The sequence below is a fragment of the Trichoderma harzianum genome (assembly GCF_003025095.1).
Source record: "Trichoderma harzianum CBS 226.95 unplaced genomic scaffold M431scaffold_15, whole genome shotgun sequence".
In the NCBI taxonomy this organism is placed as follows: domain Eukaryota; kingdom Fungi; phylum Ascomycota; class Sordariomycetes; order Hypocreales; family Hypocreaceae; genus Trichoderma; species Trichoderma harzianum.
Genome location: NW_020209263.1, coordinates 178,288 through 199,067, shown reverse-complemented (window position 1 = coordinate 199,067; position 20,780 = coordinate 178,288). Strand labels below are relative to the sequence as shown.

General features: G+C 52.5%; 10 protein-coding genes across 10 annotated transcripts; 7 read left to right on the top strand and 3 right to left on the bottom strand.

Annotated features, from left to right (window-relative positions):
- Positions 1-478: 478 nt before the first annotated feature.
- On the top strand, positions 479-1,312 carry M431DRAFT_260090 (hypothetical protein). The gene has a single exon (XM_024913861.1). The coding sequence runs from the start codon at positions 697-699 to the stop codon at positions 1,162-1,164; it is 468 nt and encodes a 155-aa protein (XP_024769744.1). The 5' UTR covers positions 479-696; the 3' UTR covers positions 1,165-1,312.
- Positions 1,252-1,987, bottom strand: M431DRAFT_260071 (hypothetical protein). Its single transcript, XM_024913860.1, has 2 exons — positions 1,469-1,987; positions 1,252-1,400 (listed from the first exon to the last, which is right to left on the bottom strand). Exons 1-2 carry the CDS (start codon positions 1,890-1,892, stop codon positions 1,339-1,341), a joined length of 486 nt encoding a protein of 161 aa, XP_024769743.1. The 5' UTR covers positions 1,893-1,987; the 3' UTR covers positions 1,252-1,338.
- A 1,704-nt stretch (positions 1,988-3,691) lies between these two features.
- M431DRAFT_499515 (hypothetical protein) lies at positions 3,692-4,398 on the top strand (the record flags this gene model as incomplete). Its single annotated transcript, XM_024917808.1, has 3 exons — positions 3,692-3,712; positions 3,773-3,927; positions 4,137-4,398. The coding sequence occupies 3 exons, from the start codon at positions 3,692-3,694 to the stop codon at positions 4,396-4,398; spliced, it is 438 nt and encodes a 145-aa protein (XP_024769742.1).
- A 276-nt stretch (positions 4,399-4,674) lies between these two features.
- M431DRAFT_260043 (hypothetical protein) lies at positions 4,675-5,162 on the top strand. Its single transcript, XM_024913859.1, has one exon. It carries the CDS (start codon positions 4,950-4,952, stop codon positions 5,148-5,150), a length of 201 nt encoding a protein of 66 aa, XP_024769741.1. The 5' UTR covers positions 4,675-4,949; the 3' UTR covers positions 5,151-5,162.
- Positions 5,163-6,046: 884 nt separating this feature from the next.
- On the top strand, positions 6,047-6,796 carry M431DRAFT_96088 (hypothetical protein; the record flags this gene model as incomplete). Its single annotated transcript, XM_024924785.1, has 2 exons — positions 6,047-6,247; positions 6,308-6,796. 2 exons carry the CDS (start codon positions 6,047-6,049, stop codon positions 6,794-6,796), a joined length of 690 nt encoding a protein of 229 aa, XP_024769740.1.
- A 687-nt stretch (positions 6,797-7,483) lies between these two features.
- On the top strand, positions 7,484-9,240 carry M431DRAFT_499514 (hypothetical protein; the record flags this gene model as incomplete). Its single annotated transcript, XM_024917807.1, has 3 exons — positions 7,484-8,345; positions 8,430-8,642; positions 8,738-9,240. 3 exons carry the CDS (start codon positions 7,484-7,486, stop codon positions 9,238-9,240), a joined length of 1,578 nt encoding a protein of 525 aa, XP_024769739.1.
- A 2,651-nt stretch (positions 9,241-11,891) lies between these two features.
- Positions 11,892-12,669, top strand: M431DRAFT_96136 (hypothetical protein; the record flags this gene model as incomplete). The annotated part of the gene is made up of 2 exons (XM_024924791.1): positions 11,892-12,115; positions 12,186-12,669. 2 exons carry the CDS (start codon positions 11,892-11,894, stop codon positions 12,667-12,669), a joined length of 708 nt encoding a protein of 235 aa, XP_024769738.1.
- Positions 12,670-13,727: 1,058 nt separating this feature from the next.
- On the bottom strand, positions 13,728-16,264 carry M431DRAFT_124764 (hypothetical protein). Its single transcript, XM_024912226.1, has 2 exons — positions 16,103-16,264; positions 13,728-16,045 (listed from the first exon to the last, which is right to left on the bottom strand). The coding sequence occupies exons 1-2, from the start codon at positions 16,230-16,232 to the stop codon at positions 14,106-14,108; spliced, it is 2,070 nt and encodes a 689-aa protein (XP_024769737.1). The 5' UTR covers positions 16,233-16,264; the 3' UTR covers positions 13,728-14,105.
- An 833-nt stretch (positions 16,265-17,097) lies between these two features.
- M431DRAFT_534268 (hypothetical protein) lies at positions 17,098-19,426 on the top strand. The gene has a single exon (XM_024920913.1). It carries the CDS (start codon positions 17,507-17,509, stop codon positions 19,040-19,042), a length of 1,536 nt encoding a protein of 511 aa, XP_024769736.1. The 5' UTR covers positions 17,098-17,506; the 3' UTR covers positions 19,043-19,426.
- A 270-nt stretch (positions 19,427-19,696) lies between these two features.
- Positions 19,697-20,551, bottom strand: M431DRAFT_96100 (hypothetical protein; the record flags this gene model as incomplete). The annotated part of the gene is made up of 1 exon (XM_024924788.1): positions 19,697-20,551. The coding sequence occupies one exon, from the start codon at positions 20,549-20,551 to the stop codon at positions 19,697-19,699; it is 855 nt and encodes a 284-aa protein (XP_024769735.1).
- Positions 20,552-20,780: the final 229 nt, after the last annotated feature.

The window sequence follows — 20,780 nt, the reverse complement described above, 5'->3', positions numbered from 1 at the left end:
CTACCATCAGTGGACCACAGATACTACCTCAGGTTTGTAAATTCAATGCTGATCCATGTACAGTTGCAGCAGATATCATGGAGTGCATCTTGGGTGCACCATCAGGCATAATTGGATGCCCGCAGAGATGTTGAGTTGGGTAGGAATACCAGCCGAGGACAGTTGAGCACTTGAGGGCTTGGGATGGGCACATATGGGGTACAGGTACCTTGAAACAGAGCGCGGCACCAACCATTGTAGCTCTTTTACGCGGTCTCATGAATGAGTAAGGCTGGTACTAGGCTAAGGTATCAATGTGTATTGACGTCTTGCACGCCTCTTCTTCTACTCCTTCCAACCCCTTCTTCGGAATGCACTCCGTACACGCCTCACCACTTCGACGTTGGCACCTTAGTACGGAGTGCTGTACACACAAATACCAGCACCGATGAACTCCGCCGTTGGTGACAACCCCAGGCTCGACTCAAGCGCGGCATCAGCGCGGATTTGCGCTGCTGGGAATCTAGAACGGCCATATCCATCGCCGGAGGGAGGGGGGGCCTTGCAAAATGATGTAACCACCTCCCGCTTTCACGAACCCCCTGCAGCCATAGACGTAATAGGTGCCATCAGCTCGGGAAGCCATCAGTGGCAGGCGTAGGAGGCTGAAGCGGTCAAATTTCGACTCCATCCGTACGGGCTCTAGTCTACTATCTGATGCATCCAAAACTCTCAGAGACTCGAATGATGCTAAATACGAGTACCTGTATCGACATACCGCCCAGGCAACTGTGTACTGGGCCTCTAATAGAATACCTATTCCTCGTCTCTCATATCGAATGCTCACGACCATTTGCCGAATGTGCCTACTTTACTTGCAGTGACCTTATCTTTTATGTACACACACAGCATGTGGGATGCCTCAATCTGGCAGCAATAAACTTCCCCTCCCCTCCCTTTCACACAACTCTTCACCCACCTGCTTCTTTCTTGTCTTTTTTTTTCCGCTCGCACATGTGGAATTGTTTCATTCCTCGCTTGCCTCCTGTGCTCCCCAGGAGTCCCCCCCTCCATGTCCACCCCTCCATCTTTTCTTTTTCTTTTTCCAAACCCTCATTTGTTCCTCTGCTCCTGATTCGACTCCTCCCAGTCTCCCCTGCACGGAGAACTTGTGCGTCAAATTAGCTTTACGGAAGGCTGGCCCTTGGCTTTCCCAGTCACCGGCGGATTTAAATGGATGGATGCTTGTGCCTGGGTTTCACGCGGGACCCCGGCTGCGGCATCTCTACCTAGTACCCAGGTCTGCATGACTGAGCACAGGACACTTCCCGGAGAGAATCGCACACAAGAGGGGGAGAATCATTCCTTGACTCGGGTGGGGATTTGCTTTCCGCCAGCATACGGAGGTCTCTCCCCGTTGCCTGTTTGAGTGGTGAGTTGAGCTAAGCTGCGACGGCGCGACGGCGGGTTTGCTCTACCACTTACTTACCCGAGTCTAGATGTCCTTGTGCTTGGGTGAGAGATGATATCGCGCCATTTCCCGTCCAAGCGGCGCTCCGAACATGCCAGCATATACTACTAATGTCCTGACTACTAGGTAGCACAGTAACCGCAACGAGAGAAGCGGGACCCCAGCATAATCCATCATCTTTTGGCGCCGCCTGCCGAGATTCTCGCGATGGGCGGTGATGTGATGACAGTGCCACAAACAGCCGATGGAGATTCGCCCGACTCCGTGAATGAATGCGAGAGGCTACCGCCGCCTGCAGCAAGAACACAAGCAAGGGAGAGTGAGAAAAAAAAAAAAAAAAGAATGAAACAAAAAAACACGCCGTTGGGTACTCCGTACACGAGCTAATGTAACCACCACATGGTGTTGCTGTGCTTGTACGCCCACCCAAGTACTTGTACATCTTCGACACCCGATCCTTGCCTGCGCACTCCAACCACACAAGTTCGAAATCTTCAGGCTTGCAACCCCACTATGCGGCCCGCTGTGACAAAGGCAGACACAGACGTCAGTGCCCCTCCCCCCACTGACGTCTTTGGCGCAGATAAACAGCTCTGGCCATGCGCGCGTGCATCAGCTTAAGCTAAACTGGGCTCAGCTGCGTGTTAGTACGTGCATCTCCCCCTTCAGCGGCCTGAATTGCTTCAACCCCCTGCAAACCGGCCCTGGCCCCCCTTCTGTGCCATCAGCTGGATGGGCCAGTGACAAGAGCCCGGAGAGACGGCTATTACTAGCACTGGGCTTGACTCTGTGTGCTCCAGCTGCATCATCGGCCTGTGGGAGCGCCGCTTGGGCATCGCGCAGGAGAAAAGAGAAAACATGCAGAGGGAGGCCGCACCGTCCAATCATGTGCGCCCCTCCCATCTACTCCCGGTCATGCTCTGGCTTGATATAGAAATAACAAGGAAAAGAGACTGGACGAGAAAAAATTTTCTCCATGGCAATTCCCTCAGGTAAATTGCTCGCAGCGCACAAGGCCGCGCCTTGGCTGAGGGGGATCAGGCAGTTGAGTGACTTCTGGTCACCCAATCACCAATTTACCCACGATGGCTGCAAGCTTACCTTTCATTGCCACCATCCTCCGCTTCCTACTTGAGGATAAAGCAAAAAAAAGGACCAAAAAAGGGAGTAAAGATTAAAAAGTAAAAATAAAAAAAGTAATCCGCCTACTACAGTAGCACTTACATATACAGGTAGGGAGGTAGTATCGGGCTGATATAATCTCACCAGCATCATCCAGCTACTAAGGTAGGTACTTTGTTAGAGCCATGGAAGTTGTACATCTGCAATAACGCGGAGCTCGTAGCGTTACCCGCTAGCCATATTGCCATAGTACCGCCCTGTGTGGCCTAAGCACCCGACTGTCGTAGTTCCAGTCTGTAGACGTGCTCGACCGATGCCTGTCCGGTTAGTGCGAGTTGAGGACTGATGTGAGGTTGGGTCGGGTGGTTCTCCAGAAGGTACATGTACCTGTACCTGTACCTCGCTGGTATTCCCTGTATTCCCTGTACCAGCACGCACCAAAGCTCTCCAGCTCTCTTCCTCTGCCCCTCAGCGATGCTCAATTTCAACTCTGACCTCAACATCCCCCCAGCATCGCGTGTCGGCCTCGTGTCCTCTCCAGCCGCCTGCAAAAGAGGTGACCCTCGTTCACTGCAACAGTCGCATTAGTGAGTCAATGTCCTCCAGCTTGCCTTGTTTCACGATCCCCCCCCAGATCTCGGCATCGTGGCCATTCGCTCGCTTCCGCTGGTCGGCCGTTCTGCCACATGTACCGAGACCCCTCCCTCACTGCACTGCTCCCCTCTCGCCTCGCAGCTCATGCGTGCAATCCCCTGTCGTGCTAAAAACCTCCATGTCTGGTCCTTTTTTTTTTTTCTCTCCTTTTGCTCTTTTCCTCTTTCCACCCCTTCTTCTTTTTTTCCTATTCGCATCTGACTGACCGGTTGCATTTCTTCTCACCTGTATAGTCCTGGCAGCGCAGCTTCTCCCGTCCGATTTGGTCGCCCGTAGATCCTCATTTGTGTCTCGCTCGCCCAGCTCAGCCTGTGGGTCGCATCTCCTCCAACTATTAAATCCGTTCACCTCGGACGCTCCTTGGCCCCCACACCAAACCAAACCTCGCTCGACCCCTCCATCGTGGCCATCTTCTTCTCTCAGCAGCCGAAAAGCGCACATTTCGGTCCTGACACATCTCTAGCAATGGCGCTCCCCGACGACAAGGTTGGTATCGCTGCGCTCGCGAGCTCAGTTTGGCACAGGCTAACGCTCGAGTCCGTCTAGGAGCTCGAATCCATATTCGGCGATGCTATCGACCTCACCACCTTCAAGCAGATTCTCGAAATGGACGAGCCCGGTGACAACGAGTTCAGCTCGTCCATCGTGTTTGGCTTCTTTGAGCAAGCTGAGGAGACGTTCGAGTCCATGGACACGGCCCTGTAGGTCGACCCCGCCACCCATCACTTGCACTGCGTTCCAACTTGTTCTTTGTCCCTTTGCTTCTCATGTCTTCCCCGCACCTCTCCCAACAGCCTTGTTATAGGACTCGATGACCCTTGTTATGATTTACGCAAACAAATTTTCTCACCATCTTTACGCTATTGCATCTCGCATAATGCTGACAATTGCATTTCTTCGATTCGTCTAGGAGCGATAAGGATCTCGAAAAACTATCAGAGCTCGGACATTTCCTGAAAGGCTCCTCTGCGACACTGGGGTTGATAAAGGTCCGAGACGGTTGCGAAAAGATTCAGAGATACGGCAAGCAGGAGAACCTCGACGGCTCTCCGGAGCCAGATGCTGCTGTGTGCCTCGAACGCGTCAAGGAGGCTCTCACGGCAGTCAAGTCTGACTACGAGGAAGTCGAGACGGGACTCAGAAAATTCTACAAAGAGGATGAGGATGAGTAGAGTGCTTGAATCGTCGTCACTCGAATTGGATTATGACAACATTTTTTGAAGGCTACGCGCCTTGACTCTGCCAAGCAACGCGAGAGCTCAAGATGCTGCCTTCACAGTAGGAGCCATTTTTGCTCCAGGCTGTTGTACATTCTCATTCGAGGGGTGAAACGAAGCACGTTTGCACGTTTCCCGCTCCTCGATATAACCTCTCTCTCTTTCATCGCTTTTGTCTTTTTATACTCTTCATACCGTCCGCTCACGACTCCTTTTTACGCATGCCATCACCTATACGTGGTGGCCGCAACAACAAGAGCCGCGACCATCGCAGATTTGGTATTCGTCGTCCGTGGGCTGGCGCCTGAAACTTGGCAGGATATAGGGAACGCGCAAGGCTGTCTTTACATGCGCAATCATGGGTTTATGGTAGCATCATGATATTTTTTGGGAGCTCAAAAAAGTTGGTTTACACACTAAGAAGAAGCCTATACAAGAAGGAGAGGGGTAGCGTAGAAGAGATACCAACAAATTAAAAAAGTGAACTCCATGATGGCCTGCCGTCAATGAAAATATCATCTTGTCGTTTCCTTCTTTCTCCTCTCCCCTTTCTTTCCCCCCTTACCTTTTTTCTCTTCTCTTTCCACTGCATAAAGCCACTGATGAATGGCGGCGTCTCTTTTCTTGTATCGAGTGCTCACAAATTACGTAGTTTGTGCCACCATCCCAATGCAGCTTGGCGCGATCTGGTGGAGATCTGTGGCTAATATCGGCAAGTCTGATCAACACGCACGTGGCTGCCTCATTCATCTACCTTAGTACGACGAGAATCAAAGACATCGAAGTCAGTTTATCCAAAACACAATCACTGCATCTTGTGTCTGCTTGACGAAAGACTCAGGTATGTTGCCATATTCGAAGACCAAGCATCAATACCCATCACTCCCTCTACATATTGGCGTGTGGGGTATAGTCAGGACCTGTATCCAATATCCAAAACTCGAGTCATGGAGGGGCCTTGTCTGCTGGGTAGAAGGTCTGGTTGAGGCCCAGATCGCATGCATTGCCCATCATCTCCATCCTTACCTGTGACACTTGTTTGAAGATGCAAATCTCAATCTGCGCAGACCAGTCAGACAAGCCTGCAGCCCGTGCGTCCAGGCTAGTGGCTGGGCCGTCGTGGCGTTGATTTGCCCTCGAGTCGGAGCTTACTGTACAGCAATGAGTTGTACAAAAGCCTTTGTCCCACCGAGTCTGCGCTGAGTGGATGAGCATTTGATATCTGCATTGCTTCACGTTACACACGGCAGACTGCTATTTGCTAGGTTCTATTCGTCGGGCGGCCGCACTCGAGATGTCGGATATGATGCGGGTATGACGGCGCCACTCACGACCTTGCAACGGACCCGATGAAGCATCGTCGTGGCCCGGCATTGCGTTGTCTCAGTCATCTTATGCCTTCTACTCCGTGTCTCCTTCGCATTTCTTACCCACTGCGTCGTTTGTGTCCTTACACTGCATCGTCATCCTTACGCTACACTGTTGACCCCTTGTTATTTAGCCCAAAGTATTGATCATATATGACAGCTCCTTACCACTGGTCCTTCGCAGATACTACCATTCACAACGGCCACTTGCAGCCGCACCCCCTCCCACTGCAAGCATGCCCCCAAAGCTTACTCCAACGCATTTCCTCTGCATACCCCTCGCTGGGGTGCAGCTAGCCACGGCTCTCACGGCGTTCCGGGCCGACGTTACCAGTGCCATGAGCTTCGGCCTGCCGGACGACGCCGTTCGGCCCTTGGGAACGCTACACCTGACACTGGGAGTCATGTCTCTGAAAAAGGACGGTGTAGAAAAGGCAGTGAATATACTCAAGGGCCTAAAGCTGAAGGAAATACTCGCAGAGACGAGATTGGCCAAGGATGCTGACACATCTGCCGCTGTCTTGGCATTGTCAGGCGGCAGCAATGATGGCAGTCACCTCTCCAAGACAAACGGCTTATCTCTGACAATACGAGGTCTTCATTCAATACAACCAGCAGAAAGGGCTGCTGTCTTATACGCACCTCCTTCGGATCCTGAAGGCATTTTATACAACTTTTGCAAGCAGCTACAAAAGCCATTCCAAGACTCTGGATTAATGATTGATGAAAACCGCCCGCTATTGCTTCACGCCACCATTTTCAACACCGTATATGTCAAAAACAATCTCGGCCCCAGGGGAAGCCGGAACAGGCGGGAAAGGTTGACAATTGATGCACGCGACCTGTTGAATAGATACGATGACTATCTGTGGGCCGAAAATATGCCCATCACTCGTGTGGCGCTCTGTAGAATGGGCGCCAAGCCCATTCCAGGAACAGACGATGCGGCATACGAAGTTGAAGCGGAGGTTGAGTTTGAGCCTTGATGTAGCTCACGGCTCAGTATTTGGTGGCATATGCCGGTCATGGCCGTGTGTCATGGGTCCGTGGAGCCGTACGAGCAAGCAGTTGATTTTACATCATTGAGATCCCCCTTGAATAAGCTCAATTATTTTGCTCTGTGAGCCAATGGTTTTTTCTTGAAAGTTGAGATATACCTTTGCGGACCTGACGTGCTAGCGATACATTCATGTATGAAGTTTTACACTTCTTTCTGCGCATGCCAGCAGTTGCGAATTTTACTTTGCTGTATTTTAGCACAGCAAACATATGGAGCCCAGCAAGACGCCCCGCGCCGTCTCCGAAATAGCAGCTCCGCTCCGGCCTTGTCGCCCAGCCCCTCCAACTACCTTGCACAAGCTCTTCGGCAGATTTGTGGGAGGCGTTGCATATCCTGGCATCTCACGGCCTTCCAGGCAGCCACCAAACCAGCACGTCGAATTAATTTCCTTTGCTTCTGCTTTGTCTGGGAGAGTGGGCAATCAGGGGAGCGGGCCATCTCCTGTCGCCTGCCGCGAGCAACAAGCAAAAGCTGCCAGAGTGGCCTGCTGGACGCATCAGCCATCATGCCGAGCCAGCATCGTCTAGCCCTCTACTTTGGCATCAGCTCAGCGACTTGACGACGAACCGACACGAATCCGAGGCGCGACTCGGGACGAGACGATACGAGAAACATGAACCCATCTGATAAGCGCCGCGGAGGCGGGCGCAGCAACAGCACCGGGCCCGCCTGGCGAGCCGGACACGCATCGCATGCAAGTCGCCATGGCAGCACAGCAAGCAACGCCGACAATATGCCCGTGATGCCGCCTCGCGCGGCTGTGGTCAATACGAGCTCGGCGGGCGGAGACGATTCTCACAACGCAAGCGGCACACTCGCGGAACGAAAACGAAAAGAAAAAGCGCGCGAGAGAGACGGTGTAGCCAGCAACTCATCCTCCTCTAGCACGGCTAGGGGATCCAGTCCGCATACTGTATCCAGTAGCAACGCCAGCAGCAATAGTAATAACGGCGGCGGCGGCGGCGGCGGCGGCAGCCCGGTCTCGAAGCAGTATCGCCGTTCGCAGCAGTCAGACGCAGCCGCAACGGCCCATCTCCTCCGCGAAAAAGATGAACGCATCGCATACCTAGAAGGCGAAATGGCCATTATGGAGCGCGAGTTCCACCAGGAGCTCGACAAGTTGAGCCAGACGGAGAGCGAGACGGCCACCTTTTGGCAGGGCAAGCACAGCGCGCTGAACCAGCAGTACTTACGCACCGACACGGAGCTCAGGCTGCTCCGGGCCGAGGTCGATGTGCGCGAGGCCGAAAGGGAGGAGCTGCGACAGGGCGTTGAGGTTCTCCGGCGCGAGCTGCAGGAGAGAGACGACGAGATCCGGAGGCTGAGGGGTCAGGTCAGGGGCTTGAAGGACTTTGTGAGCACAAGCACCAGGACGGACGATCAGACGAGCGACGAGGTGTTTGGGGATGGCATGACCAAGCTGGGCAACGGGCTGCAGAACTGGGTCATTACAAACTTCCGAAAAGCAAAGCTGGGTGAGTGAAAAATTCTCATGCCCCTCAATGGATGACGATTGTTGGAAAGAAGGGGGCAGTTGATTGGACTGACAAGAAAGGCAGACTTGATCAAGGCCAGCGACGCCACGCTCACAGAACTCAGCCAGCTTGTGCCCATGTACGAAGACCTCATACACACATCAAAGGTCCACCTCTTGCAGTCCATCGTCTCGAGCATCCTCGTCGAGATGGTCTTCAACGCTTACTACGTTGGCCTATCAGAACAAGATACGCAGCACATTCAGCAGATGGAGCAGCTGCTCTCCTCATTATGCGGTCCGCCCACCCCCCTTTACCCCCCCTTTTATCTGTAGAAGAGAGAGAGAGAAGAGGGAAGAAGAAAAGATTTCGAGACTAACATGGAGAAACAGCCTCGACCGATGTCGTAAACCAATGGCGCTCATCCACCCTTGCGCTCCTCCGCCGCGAGGCACACCACCTTCACGATAACACAGACGCGTTTGCCGAGGCCGTCATATCTCGCATCACTCAGCTGCTCGACAGCATCATTACGACTTCCCCATCATCATCATCGTCATCATCATCAGCCCCCGCAGCAAACTCAGCTACGGCCCGAGACTCGGCCCTCCGCGTGCTCATCAAAAACTCCATCGAACTCGCGCGCCTGCTCGTAGTGCAAAAGGCCCGACTGCGGGTGTACATGCCCAGCATCCTGCCTCACCAGCAGGTGCTGTTCGAGCCGGACACCATGGAGGACATGGGCGGAGAGGAGGACGAGGAGAACCTGGCCAACCGGGAGATTAGCTGCGTCGTCTTCCCCGGCGTCATCAAGCACGGGGACGAAAACGGCGGGCACATGCAGTTCCGCAACGTCATTGTCAAGGCGAGGGTTTTGTGTAGCCCGGAAGAATAGACCAGAGAGAGGAGACAGAGAGAGGGAGAGAAACGTTACTAAATTACAACTGTAGCCTGTGGTTCCTACAAAGCACAGCCCACGAAATAAAGGCATCTAGGCTCCGAAGCACACCATGATAAAAAACAAACCGTCTTTTCGCTTTTTCAAAGAAGGATCCCGGCGTTTTTCTGCACAATTACGTCGTTGCTGAGGCCCTCCGTGTCTCCGTGCGAGGCGGAACGGACCCCCAAGCTGCTCTCAGCCTAGAGCGGAGGAACGGGAGGCGGGCCGTGACGCCGACCCGCCACCATGCCCATCCCATCCCAGCTATTACAGTCACCATCCACAACTCAAAACCTCATACTCGTACGATACAACGTTGAAGTGTGCCTGGACTCTGGCTAAATCTAGTTGAAATCTAGTTGCAAAGTACTCGTACAGGCATGTATCGCTCAGACCGGACTGGTACTCGTACTGGTTCTTGTGGGTTGGTGCCCAATCTTGCGTCTGCCTACGGAAAGACATGCATCCGTCCGTACGGAGCAGAGCGTGAGCTGGAAGGAGGAGTTTCTTGAGCCAAACGGGAAAATGCGAGCAATTGCATTCGCCAGGAAAGGATCCGCGACGTCACTTTTATTTTAGATGGGCTGAATGGGTACAACCTTCTCGCTTCTATCTCGCCGGAGCCTCTTTACCCCCATGTCTTCCTTATTGTCTCTTTTCGCCACCCCAGACAACGTTAATTAAATATCTCGCGGTCACGGGAAGCAAAAAAGGCAGACAGGAATAAGTCATTTGACACCTACGAGGGCGTCATACAGCAGGAATTACATCAAGTCAATAGGACTTTGGTTGATTGTTCGAGAAAATTTATCGGAATGGGCTGTGCAGGCATGATGATGCGTGTCAGTGTTTGAGACGGGGGAACTCTACACCAACGTTGCCCTAAATCGCAACTAGCAAATGCTGCTACTGTACCTCTTGTGTTTCGTATTTGTCAGATTCGTGCAAATGGCGTCTGCAGGGTGCCAAGAAGAAATAATTCACTAGACTTGTCCCGCATATGAGTTCCTTTAGTTACCTTTGCCGTGGCAAATCTTGTGAATGAAAGCAAGCGTCACCGGAAAGACACCAGGTCTACGCTGGAAGTAAAGACAAGGTATTCGGCAACCTGACAGCTAGCCCAAAAACAGAGCGATCAGCAATTTTCGGGCTTCGATACAGAGCAACATGCACCGTTGGCACCTCCGAAGCTGCTCCGTGGTTTTCGGAGAGACCCAGCAGAACGGCCACTTGTACTATTTTGCGTATTCCCCCGTCACCTTTCCTATCGTATCGAGAGCTCCAGGTCTTACTTGGGTTGGCGGGGTTGGACCCAGACAGAGAAGACAGTGGGGACCCCACTAAGGTCAGGGAGCCGCACGATTTGAGTTGGATCTGATCCCCCCGCGGTTTTTGCTTCTTTGCCCGTCTTGAGAGAGGCCGAGGCACGGTCAAGCAAAAACGGACGCCGTAGCTCGCCTCAGAACATTTGGGGGTCCCATAATCCTGGCTCAGTAGCCCGGAGCCCGCTCACAGCCGTGGTGTGCTCTCAGCCCGCTGATTTGCCTGCCAACGCAGTACAACAACTTGGCTTTACCGCCGTGCCGCCATCTTACTACAATTCACTGGCCCCAAGAGACGCGGCCAATTGATGAAAGTCGTAATTGCCTAGCAGCCTTCGTCAATCGGTGTGAAGCTGCCGTTTCATTCGTTGGCGGCGAGACAGCCTATGACGCGGCCCCGATTAGACACCTGAGCTCAACCTCGGTCGTTCTAATGAGGCGGGAAGGGAAGAGAGAAGCCATTGCCCTGGACTCGTTGAATGTCGATTGCATAACGGCTTGTCACGGCCCCCAAAAATTCTTTTCATTGCACACGGATAAATTGGTGGCAGCGTGTAGATATCATCCACGCTGATTGTTCAGAACCGTCTTGTTGGCCAGTGAGATTGACACCAAAAAGCCTTAGATGTATGCGAGCGTCCAGATGACCAGTATTATAACGCTGCCCATCAATGGATGGCCGAGACCGCTTTCTCACACATAGTTTCCGTGCATCCATTTCGACGATCTGTGTTCATGCCCGATAAGCGTCGAATACTTTAGCACCCTCCTCGCATTACCTGCATACCTATACCACCTAGTAGTAGGTAGTATTAGTTAGTAGTGGAGTCCAGTCAGACAGTCTGCAGCATCCAAAATTAAAACACCAAGCCGCCCAGGTCTTTTTCACCCTTCTCTGCATCTCTGTCGAAGCGAAACGACGCAGACTGGCAGGGAGAGCTTTTTTTCCCAACCACCACCCTGCCCCTAGTTTTTCTCTTCTTTCTCTTGCGAGCAACAGGACGGCACCCGCCGCCGTATCCAGAAACGCTTTCGCACAAGGACATCCCAACTGCTGTAGCATAAGCATCATTAGCATCACGGCCCATCCACTTTGCTTGGTCGTCTCTTGAGGTATCCCAACCGAGCTTCGATCATCACCGCCATCATCAGGGTGGTTGAGCACGGAAGCTTGTCGACATATTAGGCTATCGAGTCGCTTGTTTAATTGCCAGAGAGCGATTCTGAGTAGGCCTGATAGCTGCAAGCTGAGCTATCCCAGAAGACGTGCAGTGGCCCTTCAGCATGGCGGGACAACAGCATATCCCTTTGGTTGTTGGAGACATAACCCATTTCCTGAAGGAGCATAGAGAGACGAAGATCCGTTCCACGGTATTAGGAAGCTCCGATTTCCAGCTGGAGCAACTTCAAGAGACGCACGTCATGTCCATCACAAGTGGTGAGACTCGTCACTCTTCCATCTTCGACCCCGTTGAATCTTCATCCTCCGTTTCGTCGGCCTTACCAGGGTATGTCCTTGCTGCATCTTCATGTTTCTTGCTTTGCGTCAGTCCGCTGATGTGATTCTCTACTGCATAGGCGACGGCTCCCGTGCGAATTCTACTGGCATGGCGATTGCGAAGAGACGTTCGATCTCCGTGACATCGACGGCTGGGTAGACCACGTTGTGGCCCACCATCTCGATATGATACTGCCAAGCAAGAGCTGTTGCTGGTTTTGTGATGAGGTCGTGTTCCACGCCCAGCCCGAAACCCAGCAACAGTGCCGACTCAGCTATACGGATAGAATGCATCACATTGCAGACCACTTTCGCCGAGGGGCAACCCTCGCTGGTGTTCGCCCTGACTTTGACTTTCTCGACCATCTCCACATGAACGAGTTGATATCTGAAGGAAGCTTCCAGCGTGCTAGAAACTTTCACGAAGCGCCTCAGCCAAAAAATGGCATCAAGTCTGTGCAAACAGTTGCAAGAGTAGATCGGGGAGCTGTTATAGAGGTGAGATCTCGCCCGCTACGTCGCCCGCGAGGTCGCCCCGAATCTCATACCAGTTATCGCTCATAAATGTGTGCAGCAGGGCTATGGCGTATCATCCGAGAGTCGTGGTCAGACATCTTATTTGATGTTATGTCTGCCGTATCGGTTGTCGTCACGACTGTCGTCTGAAAACGGCGCCCAGTAACGTGACGCAGGATGTCACAGCTGCTGCAGATCCGGAGATTTGTGTGATGATGGTGATACGATCGGCGGGACGATCGATGTTACTGGTTCGCGTGTCTTTGGTGAGCTGGCCCATCGCAGTGTGTCGGGGCCAAGGTCATATATCAAAGATGCATCTCCACTCCATTCACGTCAGTCTCCTTTGTTCACTTCCTTTCTTTTCATGACTGTTTGTGTGGACACGACAGACGTACCCTGGTGGGTTTTCAACTGTATCTTGTTATTGCATTTTATCATGGAAAATGTCTTGATTGTTATGAGGCGATTTGGATTGCTGCTGGTCTTTGAACAAGAGGGATCTGGGATCTTCTCTTTGACGCCGTGTGAATGCGGGCATCTAGCGGACAGACTCTGACGACGAGCTGCATGATTGAGGGTTTCAAGTTCAAGCTCCAAGTGTTAGGTTTAGGTTCAAAAAACAAGAAAGAAAATAATTGGATTTCGAAGGATAAAAGGAAAAGGAGAAGATGATATTGCCACCGTGAATGTTTGCCGCCTTCCACGCGTCGTTGTTGATTCGCGTTATCCGAAGGCAACAGCCAGTCAGAAAAGCGGGCTGTCCATCCGAAGGAAGGTACGGAGAAATATCGACTCTTTTTTCCCATATAGGAATATTCAAGTGCCAAGTGCTCACATCAACCTCCAATAGGCAGATATCGTTGTAGTTCCACTGGCGTGGCAAAATATATTGCTTCTTTCTTTTTTTTTCTTTGTGTGGCCAGACATCATGAATCAGGGCTCTGCATAAAATTTTATATAAAAATTTTCACATATTAGGTAGCAACTACGTCGCCTAGAGCTGAGCCCAACCGCGCCAGCTGTTTAAAAGCGCATCGAAATATCGGCCTAGTGATACCTCGCACGTACCGGGTCCCTCGGTCGAAGAGAATGAGTCTACGCTTCGGCAGAAGAATAACATGTTATGCTTTGTTGGCACCGGTACCGGGGAAGTGTGCGTATAAGTGCCTTGATTATGGGTATAGGAGGCTGTGCCGGATATCGGCCTATCAAAAGCACAGTCTTGATGGCTGGAAGCAAAGCATGCTCACCCCTTTTGACAGCTGTTGGTCACGCGCACAGCCATCAGTAATACGGGTATTAATACGACACGATGCGTACGGTATTATTCCATGGCTACTCCATAGCGGGCTGTTCCGTTGGTCTGCAACACATAAATTGGCCCTTTATGCATTGGCGTTTCACCTTAAGGGGCAATCGCCGGGCTCTAAATCTCACTACTAATGTAGTGAAATTCTATATCATTGACTCGCCGAGAATTTCTATGCGCTGAGAGCTCGCCTTGCTTGGCTACTCTTCCGTGTTCCTCGAATCTGCAGAATACTCTGCTTTCTGGATGGGGGACGGGGACGGCCCAGAACTGACATTCTGCTTTCCTTTCTCTTGGCAGATGAGAGCAAGGTGACGTCTATGTTCTTATACCTTGCTTCATATTTCACCCACCTCTCAAGGCCGGGGACGTGAATTCCCAAAGTCGGCAGTGCCAGCAGTGTCAGAATTGGCTCCGAGTTCTCCCCTTGGCCAGACTCTTCAACGCTATAGAGGGCGGGCAACGAGTATCGCACCTTGCCTGGAGCATAGTGTTTAAGAACTTTTTCCAAGTTGGCGCGCTCTCTCGGAGGCAGGGCCATTCGAAATGGCTTTGCGTAAGAGGGTAGAAAGGGAAGCACATGGAACTTTGCGGCGACACAGGCGCTCACCCGAATCCAGAAGCGCCCATCCCATAGTTTAGCGGTTTTCCACCCACGCCAATGACGGTATCGGCTTGGATGATCGCCATCGGCTTCCAACTTGAGGACGCCTGCTCTATAGTTGAGGTAGCCGGGTAGTTTCCGCTCCGGTAACGGCTGCCTCGAGGAATATGGTGCTCTCGATAAGAGCCACGATGCTGAATTCATCTTGGACACGGGTTCAAAGAGCACGCCTGCGATAGAAAAGGCCTTTGGCGGCGCTATTAGCACCGTATCGACTGTCTCTGACAAATCTGGAAACAGCCGGTCTATAACATTGTCTAGATTAGCGAGAGGCGGCAGATGGAGCTCCGGGGTTACAAATGCAATGAGTTTGCGAATTGCCATGGTAGCCATCAGCCGGCGGGAGTGTCTGCGTGCTTCTTCTCTGGCCTGAGCAAACGGCCGCCTCATTTGACGAGGCTTCTCGCTCCAAATTGTGGATACGTCAACGAGTAAAGTGCCTGCATTTGGATCGAAGTCCTTGATGACTCCTTCTCGAACAAGTAATCTGTGGGCTTCAGCCTCTTCCAGCTGAGCCCTCTGTCTCGATCGATGAGCTAGGGCCAGGATAGAGGGTTTCTGTAGAGCCTTGGGCAACGTGTGGGCTCTTGTGAGTTGCCGGATGGCATTACGGGTTGTGAGTGTTGGATCCGTATTGGTACGATCTTCAAACCATTGGACGCCATTAGCCTCACATGTCGCAATAAGCCGATTCTTATCAAACTCCAAGAGTGGCCGGTATATCATAACACCACCGTCCTCACTCTGCAGAGGGGTCAGATACGGTACGCCAGGATCAAAATCTCGGGATAGATGCCCGGGAAATGGCCTCGCATTTTCATCCAAGCTGAGATATGACTTGATCTGATCCCACGGCTCTGCTTCTTTGTCGTCTTTCAGAGAGAATCGCAGTCGCTTCATGGCGCGTGCCGGTGGTTTGAAGCTTAGGAAAGGGTGCTTTTGTTTCTGGTCATCGAGGAGGCCACTCTTGTAGACGCTATGCAACTCGTAACACTCTGGAATTGCATTGGCTTGCCGTATGCCTTGGAGGCCTCGGTATCCATGACCGGCGAGCAGCCGCATCAAGACCGTTTCGTACTGATCATCCTGATGGTGCGCGAAAAAGAGGCTAGGGGCCTGGAGATATCTACAAGTAGACCCCAGAGCTTGGTACCGCATAGTCCGAGCAACGCTTTCGACATTAGGCAAGGTGGTTGGTTCAATGCCATGCCACCTATGCTCTCTCCAATTCAGGGACTTGATGACGGCCTTGAGGCCGAGCCGCTTCAGCTCCTGGGTGACGCGGGAAGCTTCCTGGGAGCTCTCCTCGCGCAGCTTGTGGTCAACAACAACCCCAAAGGCACTCTCGGTGGGGTTGTCAGCTATCTTGATGCCCCTGTATACCCTGAGGAGGGCCGAGAAGAGATATGCCATTGCCATTGAGTCTACACCTCCGCTGACAGCCAGGGCTATGAGGGGGAACGAGGTCAGCCGTGAAATCACCAGGAATTCCGTGTCTGACTTGCCTATACGCTGTGGACGGGCATAATAAGCCGTAGGGAACCGCGGCCGGCATGTTGCCAGCACGGCATCGCGGAACTCATTGACGGAGATGGGCTTTGAAGCATGGTGGAAAGCCAGCGTCTGCGAGCTCATTCCACCCGAGGCTGCAACGGCAGCTGGGGCAGCTTTGGACGCCACGGTAGCACGATCAAGGGGGTTCCATATAGATAGAGATCGGGATATGGATAGCTATAGTATATAGCACAGCTGGGGGCAAGTAAAAAATGCTTGGTTTGGGAGGGATTGAAGCTAAAATTCAAGGTTGCATCCCAGCTATTTTGGTTGGTGGGACAAGGGAAGAAAAGAGGCGAGCTAGAGCCGTAGTGGGTTGGAGCTCTCAAAGTGCCGCTGTTATGCCGGCTGAACGAATGGATCAGGCGAGGCCATCACAAGCATGGTTTGATTGACAAGCGGGCGCTGGCATCCAATCGGCTGGCCAGCAAATGCCGCTTGCTGCCAGGCACATGTTCTTTTGTCATTTCAGGGATGGCAAAGGTCAAGATACGGGGGTGAGAGAATTTGTGTCCCGGTCTCATACAGCATCTTCACATGCCCGGCGAGCTGCCTCCCAAACCCTCAAGGTCTAAGAGAAGAAACCAGCATTCTATCTCCAGAACAGGCCCAGCATCAACCCCTGGCCACCGCGTATGTACATCTACCGATGCGATACGATACGGGGCATGCATATGTACGCATGTGTATTTTGTTTGATGGGGATCGAATGGATTGAATGGAGCTTCGCTCCAGTGTCTGAAACCAGACAGAGATTGAGCACCTGCAGCCGCTGATTTGCCCGTCGCCACCCGAACCTACAGGCGACCGGCGTTCCGGTTTAGCGGTCTCGGGCCTGCATGGCGAGGCTAACTGCAGCACTGCAGCGGTTGCGCCAGCGAACAGTTCCAACTGGCCGTTGGCCCACCGAGTCTGCCTTCAGCTCCATTCGATGCATGCACACGACAGCGATTCGACGCGACGGCGATTTTCAAGTTTTCATCTCATTTCAAATCTTCCATAGTGCCTCTGTGATTGTCGTTTCATATCGCCATCCTCCCTTTTCTCTTCTTTCTTATCCTTTCCCCCCTTATCATCTATCACACACCTCGCGCAGGTTTCGCAGAGTCGAGTTATCAAATTCTGGTGACGCTTCTTCTTCGTTCCCCCACTTCCACCACTACCTGCGAGAGAAAAAAAAACAAGGGCTGGGCTGGCTCAACTCTTCCTTGCTCATGCAGCAGCGCCAATCAAGCTGACTCGCAACAATCCAATCCAATCGTCGATACCCCAAAGAAGCAAAAAATAAACAAAAACAAACACCATCATCCTATCCGCAACCGCACCATCTCAACATCTACAGTCGCCTCATCCCCATGGTCTCTCAACCCGATCCCCCTTCGTCTCTCGCAATCCGCGGCACCTCGTCCCTTGTCTCGCGCCCGTCTGCACGAAGCAAGCGCTACAACCGCTCACAAGTCGGAGGCACCAACTCGTACTTACCGCAGAATGAATTCCCCGTCTTCTCCCACAGCGGCGATGTCGAGATCCTGATCCGCGCCGGGCCCGTCGAGAACCGATATCTGCTGCACCGCCACACGCTCACCAGATGCAGTGGCTTCTTCGAGGCCAGCACTTCGTCCGAATGGTCGCGAGCCCAACCACTGCTGCCAAGCGGTCACGAGCTGTCGAAGATCGGTGAGGACGGCAACGCATCCGCAGCAGATGGAGATTCTGAGCTGGGAGGAGCCACACCCACGAAGAAATGGAGATACGAGCTGGACTCGGGCTCGGGCGACAACGACATCCCCATGCTGGTCCAGCGAGACGAGCCTCGAGACGACGGGCGCTCGCTCGGGTCGTCTCTCTTCGGTCCCGGCCCCAAGACATCATCGCAGTCGCGCTCACATCACAAGAGCAGCAGCTACCCGTCAAAGCGCGACTACTCTCGCTCTGTTATGAGCCTCGGCCAACAGCCCCAGACTCTCTCGCAGGCCGACGAGGATCTACTGCGGGATTACGACAACCTGTTCCGCACCTTTTACAACTACCCGCCCGTGCTGGACAGCATCAACGTTGCCGACGCCTACGTGCAATGCAAGAGCCTGCTGACGCTGGCTGATCAATACGACGCCCTCCCCGTCATCGGCCCCCGCGTGGACCATCACCTGCTTCAGTTCCAGTCCCGCCTGTGGAAGCAGATCGCAAAGTACCCCATCTCATACCTCCGGCTCGGCTACCTGGCCCGCAGCAAGGTCATTTTCCAGGAGGCCCTGATCCACGTCGTTGGCCAGTGGCCCGCGGGTGAGCGTAGCCTGCGCGCCACCATGCCCGATATTGTGCTGGACATCATCGAGGACAAGGTAGACGAGCTGGAGGAGACAGTCAGCCGCGTCGAGGGCCGCCTGTTCCGCCTCAACCTAACTACGTCCCGCGGCGAGCGCGTCAGCCCCAACAACGGCTACCTCGACTGGCTGGCCACGAGCCTCTTCCGCCAATGGATCGCCGACAACACCACGCCTCAGCCACCCCCCGAGTTCCGCCGCCCGGGATCCCGAGACACAAACCGCCCCGCCGCTCCACTACCATCTGCTCCTCCGGCCCCGCCTCTCACCGCAGTCGGCCGGGCCTACCGCACGCTCGGCTCCGGCAATCCGAACACGTTCCTCGGCCACGACGAGTGTAAGAAGTTCCTCAAGCTGACGCCCGAGTTCTACAGCCGCGAGAACCTGCGGCGCTTTGAGAAGCGCATGGACGAGCTCAAGGCCATGGCACGGTCCGTCGTCCGACCCCTTATGAACAGCGGCCTGGAGCTAGACTTGAGCGGCTCCAGCCGCGTTGCCGATAGCATCGGGTACTTGACGTGCACCGAAGTCGGCAACAGGGACCTGCCCTGGACGGTAGATGAATGATACCTATATAAGAGAAGCAAACTAACAAAGGAAAAAAAAGGAGGGGAGTACATATAATGAAGAAAACAATGACAATATGAGCAAGCATGGGAGGAGTGTTGCATAACAGCATGGCAATGATATATATGTACGCATGCTTTATCGACAATTTTTTGCATATTTGGCAGAAACATGAAATGATATGAATGAGACGAGACAGGGGGCGAGATGAGATGAATGGATGATGATCACGTTATACGACGATTTTTTGATGGGTAGCATGCCCCGACTGCATCACACGAAATGAATAGGTTACTTCTTCTCTTTCTTCTTTTTTTCTTCTTTTTTTTCTTTTTTTTCTCGAGTTTATATGCCTTTACTTCTGGTTGTATAAGATTATACCCCTTTTTTTGTATTAGTATAATTTATAATACATTACATCTATTTTCATATCTGTGAGGTTCACCGACCGATTCAACCATCATTCAACAGTGATTCTTTGTTGGCTTGAACAAAATTATACAAGATAGAGTTATACTCTCTGTTTAATGGATTCAGAGATAAATACGGTTTGTATTGCATGTCTAACTGTAGTGTAGTAGCTATGTAGATAACGGCCATTCGTCTCTTTGGATTGCACTGCTCTTCTCTTCCTTGTGTTCCAGTCTTTGACAATCACCAGCCCTGAGCAAAGCCGTCAATCGTCGTAAGTAGGAGATCTTCCTTAAGAATCCTCCCCTTCTTTGCCTTAAGTTCATCGACATCCCACTCAGCCCAGACAAATCTTCCACTCAAAAACTCCGCTTCGTCAGAAGCAAGCCAAGCAAAAAACTGACCCGCAACCTTCCCATCCGTCATGCCGGTCGGTGGCTCCGGAGCACCAGATTTAGCGAAACCGTCGGATTTGATACTACCGGGGTGGCAGTTGATGAATCGGACGTCTGGGTGTTCGAAGCGGATGTGTTCGAAGATTCGTGCTTGGCCCAGCTTGCTTCCCGTATAGCCTGACCATCCGTGCATTGGGAAACGCATGTGAGTGGCGAGAGTAGAGACGTTGAGTACAATAGCACTTTTGCCTTCAGGTTTGGCTCTGAGGAATTGTTGGGTGACGGTAGCCGTGCCGAGGATATTAATCTCAAAGCCGGTCCACCAACTCTTCAAGTTTTCCTTGATAAAAGGCCCTTCGTCTGGGAAATGACCAGCGTTATTAATCAAGACGTCAGGAACACCAAATGTCTTAAAAATAAGCCCAATCTTTTCTTCGTCGGTTATATCAGCCGCAAAGGCCTCGAATACGGTGTCTGGAAAGGCCTCCGAAAAGCGTTTCTTGGCCTCATTAATACGTTCGAGGTTACGACCAACGAGTCCAATGCGCTGTGCGCCCGCTGCCGCAATTTCCCGCGTAATGTGTTCGCCTACGCCTCGACCGGCGCCCGTGATGAGGAAAGATTTGCCAGTAAGTGGATTGGCTGCTACTGCATTGGTAAGGGCATCATAGGGGCTGACGTGGGTTGTAGCAAAAGAGGCCATGTTTTCTGTCTGTCAAGCTGTTTATGAGGATTCTCTGAAAGTGAAGTGATCTCTCCACCCTGTCTTGGGTTGACTATTTATATAGTTGCCCATATACTACAACACAGGGTTTCGATTCCTGCCGTATCTGTTTGAGAGAAAAGTTGCTCAATGTATTGCTAAGCTTGAGCTACCGAGAGGATTCAATGATCGCTTTCTTTCTTACAAATCATTGTAAAGGCGGCGAAAA

Bases quoted from the DNA above. Each gene is read 5' to 3' on its own strand.
- M431DRAFT_260090 (XM_024913861.1), top strand. From the start codon at position 697: ATGCATCCAAAACTCTCAGAGACTCGAATGATGCTAAATACGAGTACC.
- M431DRAFT_260071 (XM_024913860.1), bottom strand. From the start codon at position 1,892: ATGTACAAGTACTTGGGTGGGCGTACAAGCACAGCAACACCATGTGGT. The intron at 1,401-1,468 runs GTAAGTAAGTGG...CCACTCAAACAG, and splicing joins ACAAGGACATCTAGACTCGG to GCAACGGGGAGAGACCTCCG.
- M431DRAFT_260043 (XM_024913859.1), top strand. From the start codon at position 4,950: ATGAAAATATCATCTTGTCGTTTCCTTCTTTCTCCTCTCCCCTTTCTT.
- M431DRAFT_124764 (XM_024912226.1), bottom strand. From the start codon at position 16,232: ATGAGCTCGCAGACGCTGGCTTTCCACCATGCTTCAAAGCCCATCTCC. The intron at 16,046-16,102 runs GCAAGTCAGACA...TCCCCCTCATAG, and splicing joins TGCCCGTCCACAGCGTATAG to CCCTGGCTGTCAGCGGAGGT.
- M431DRAFT_534268 (XM_024920913.1), top strand. From the start codon at position 17,507: ATGGTCTCTCAACCCGATCCCCCTTCGTCTCTCGCAATCCGCGGCACC.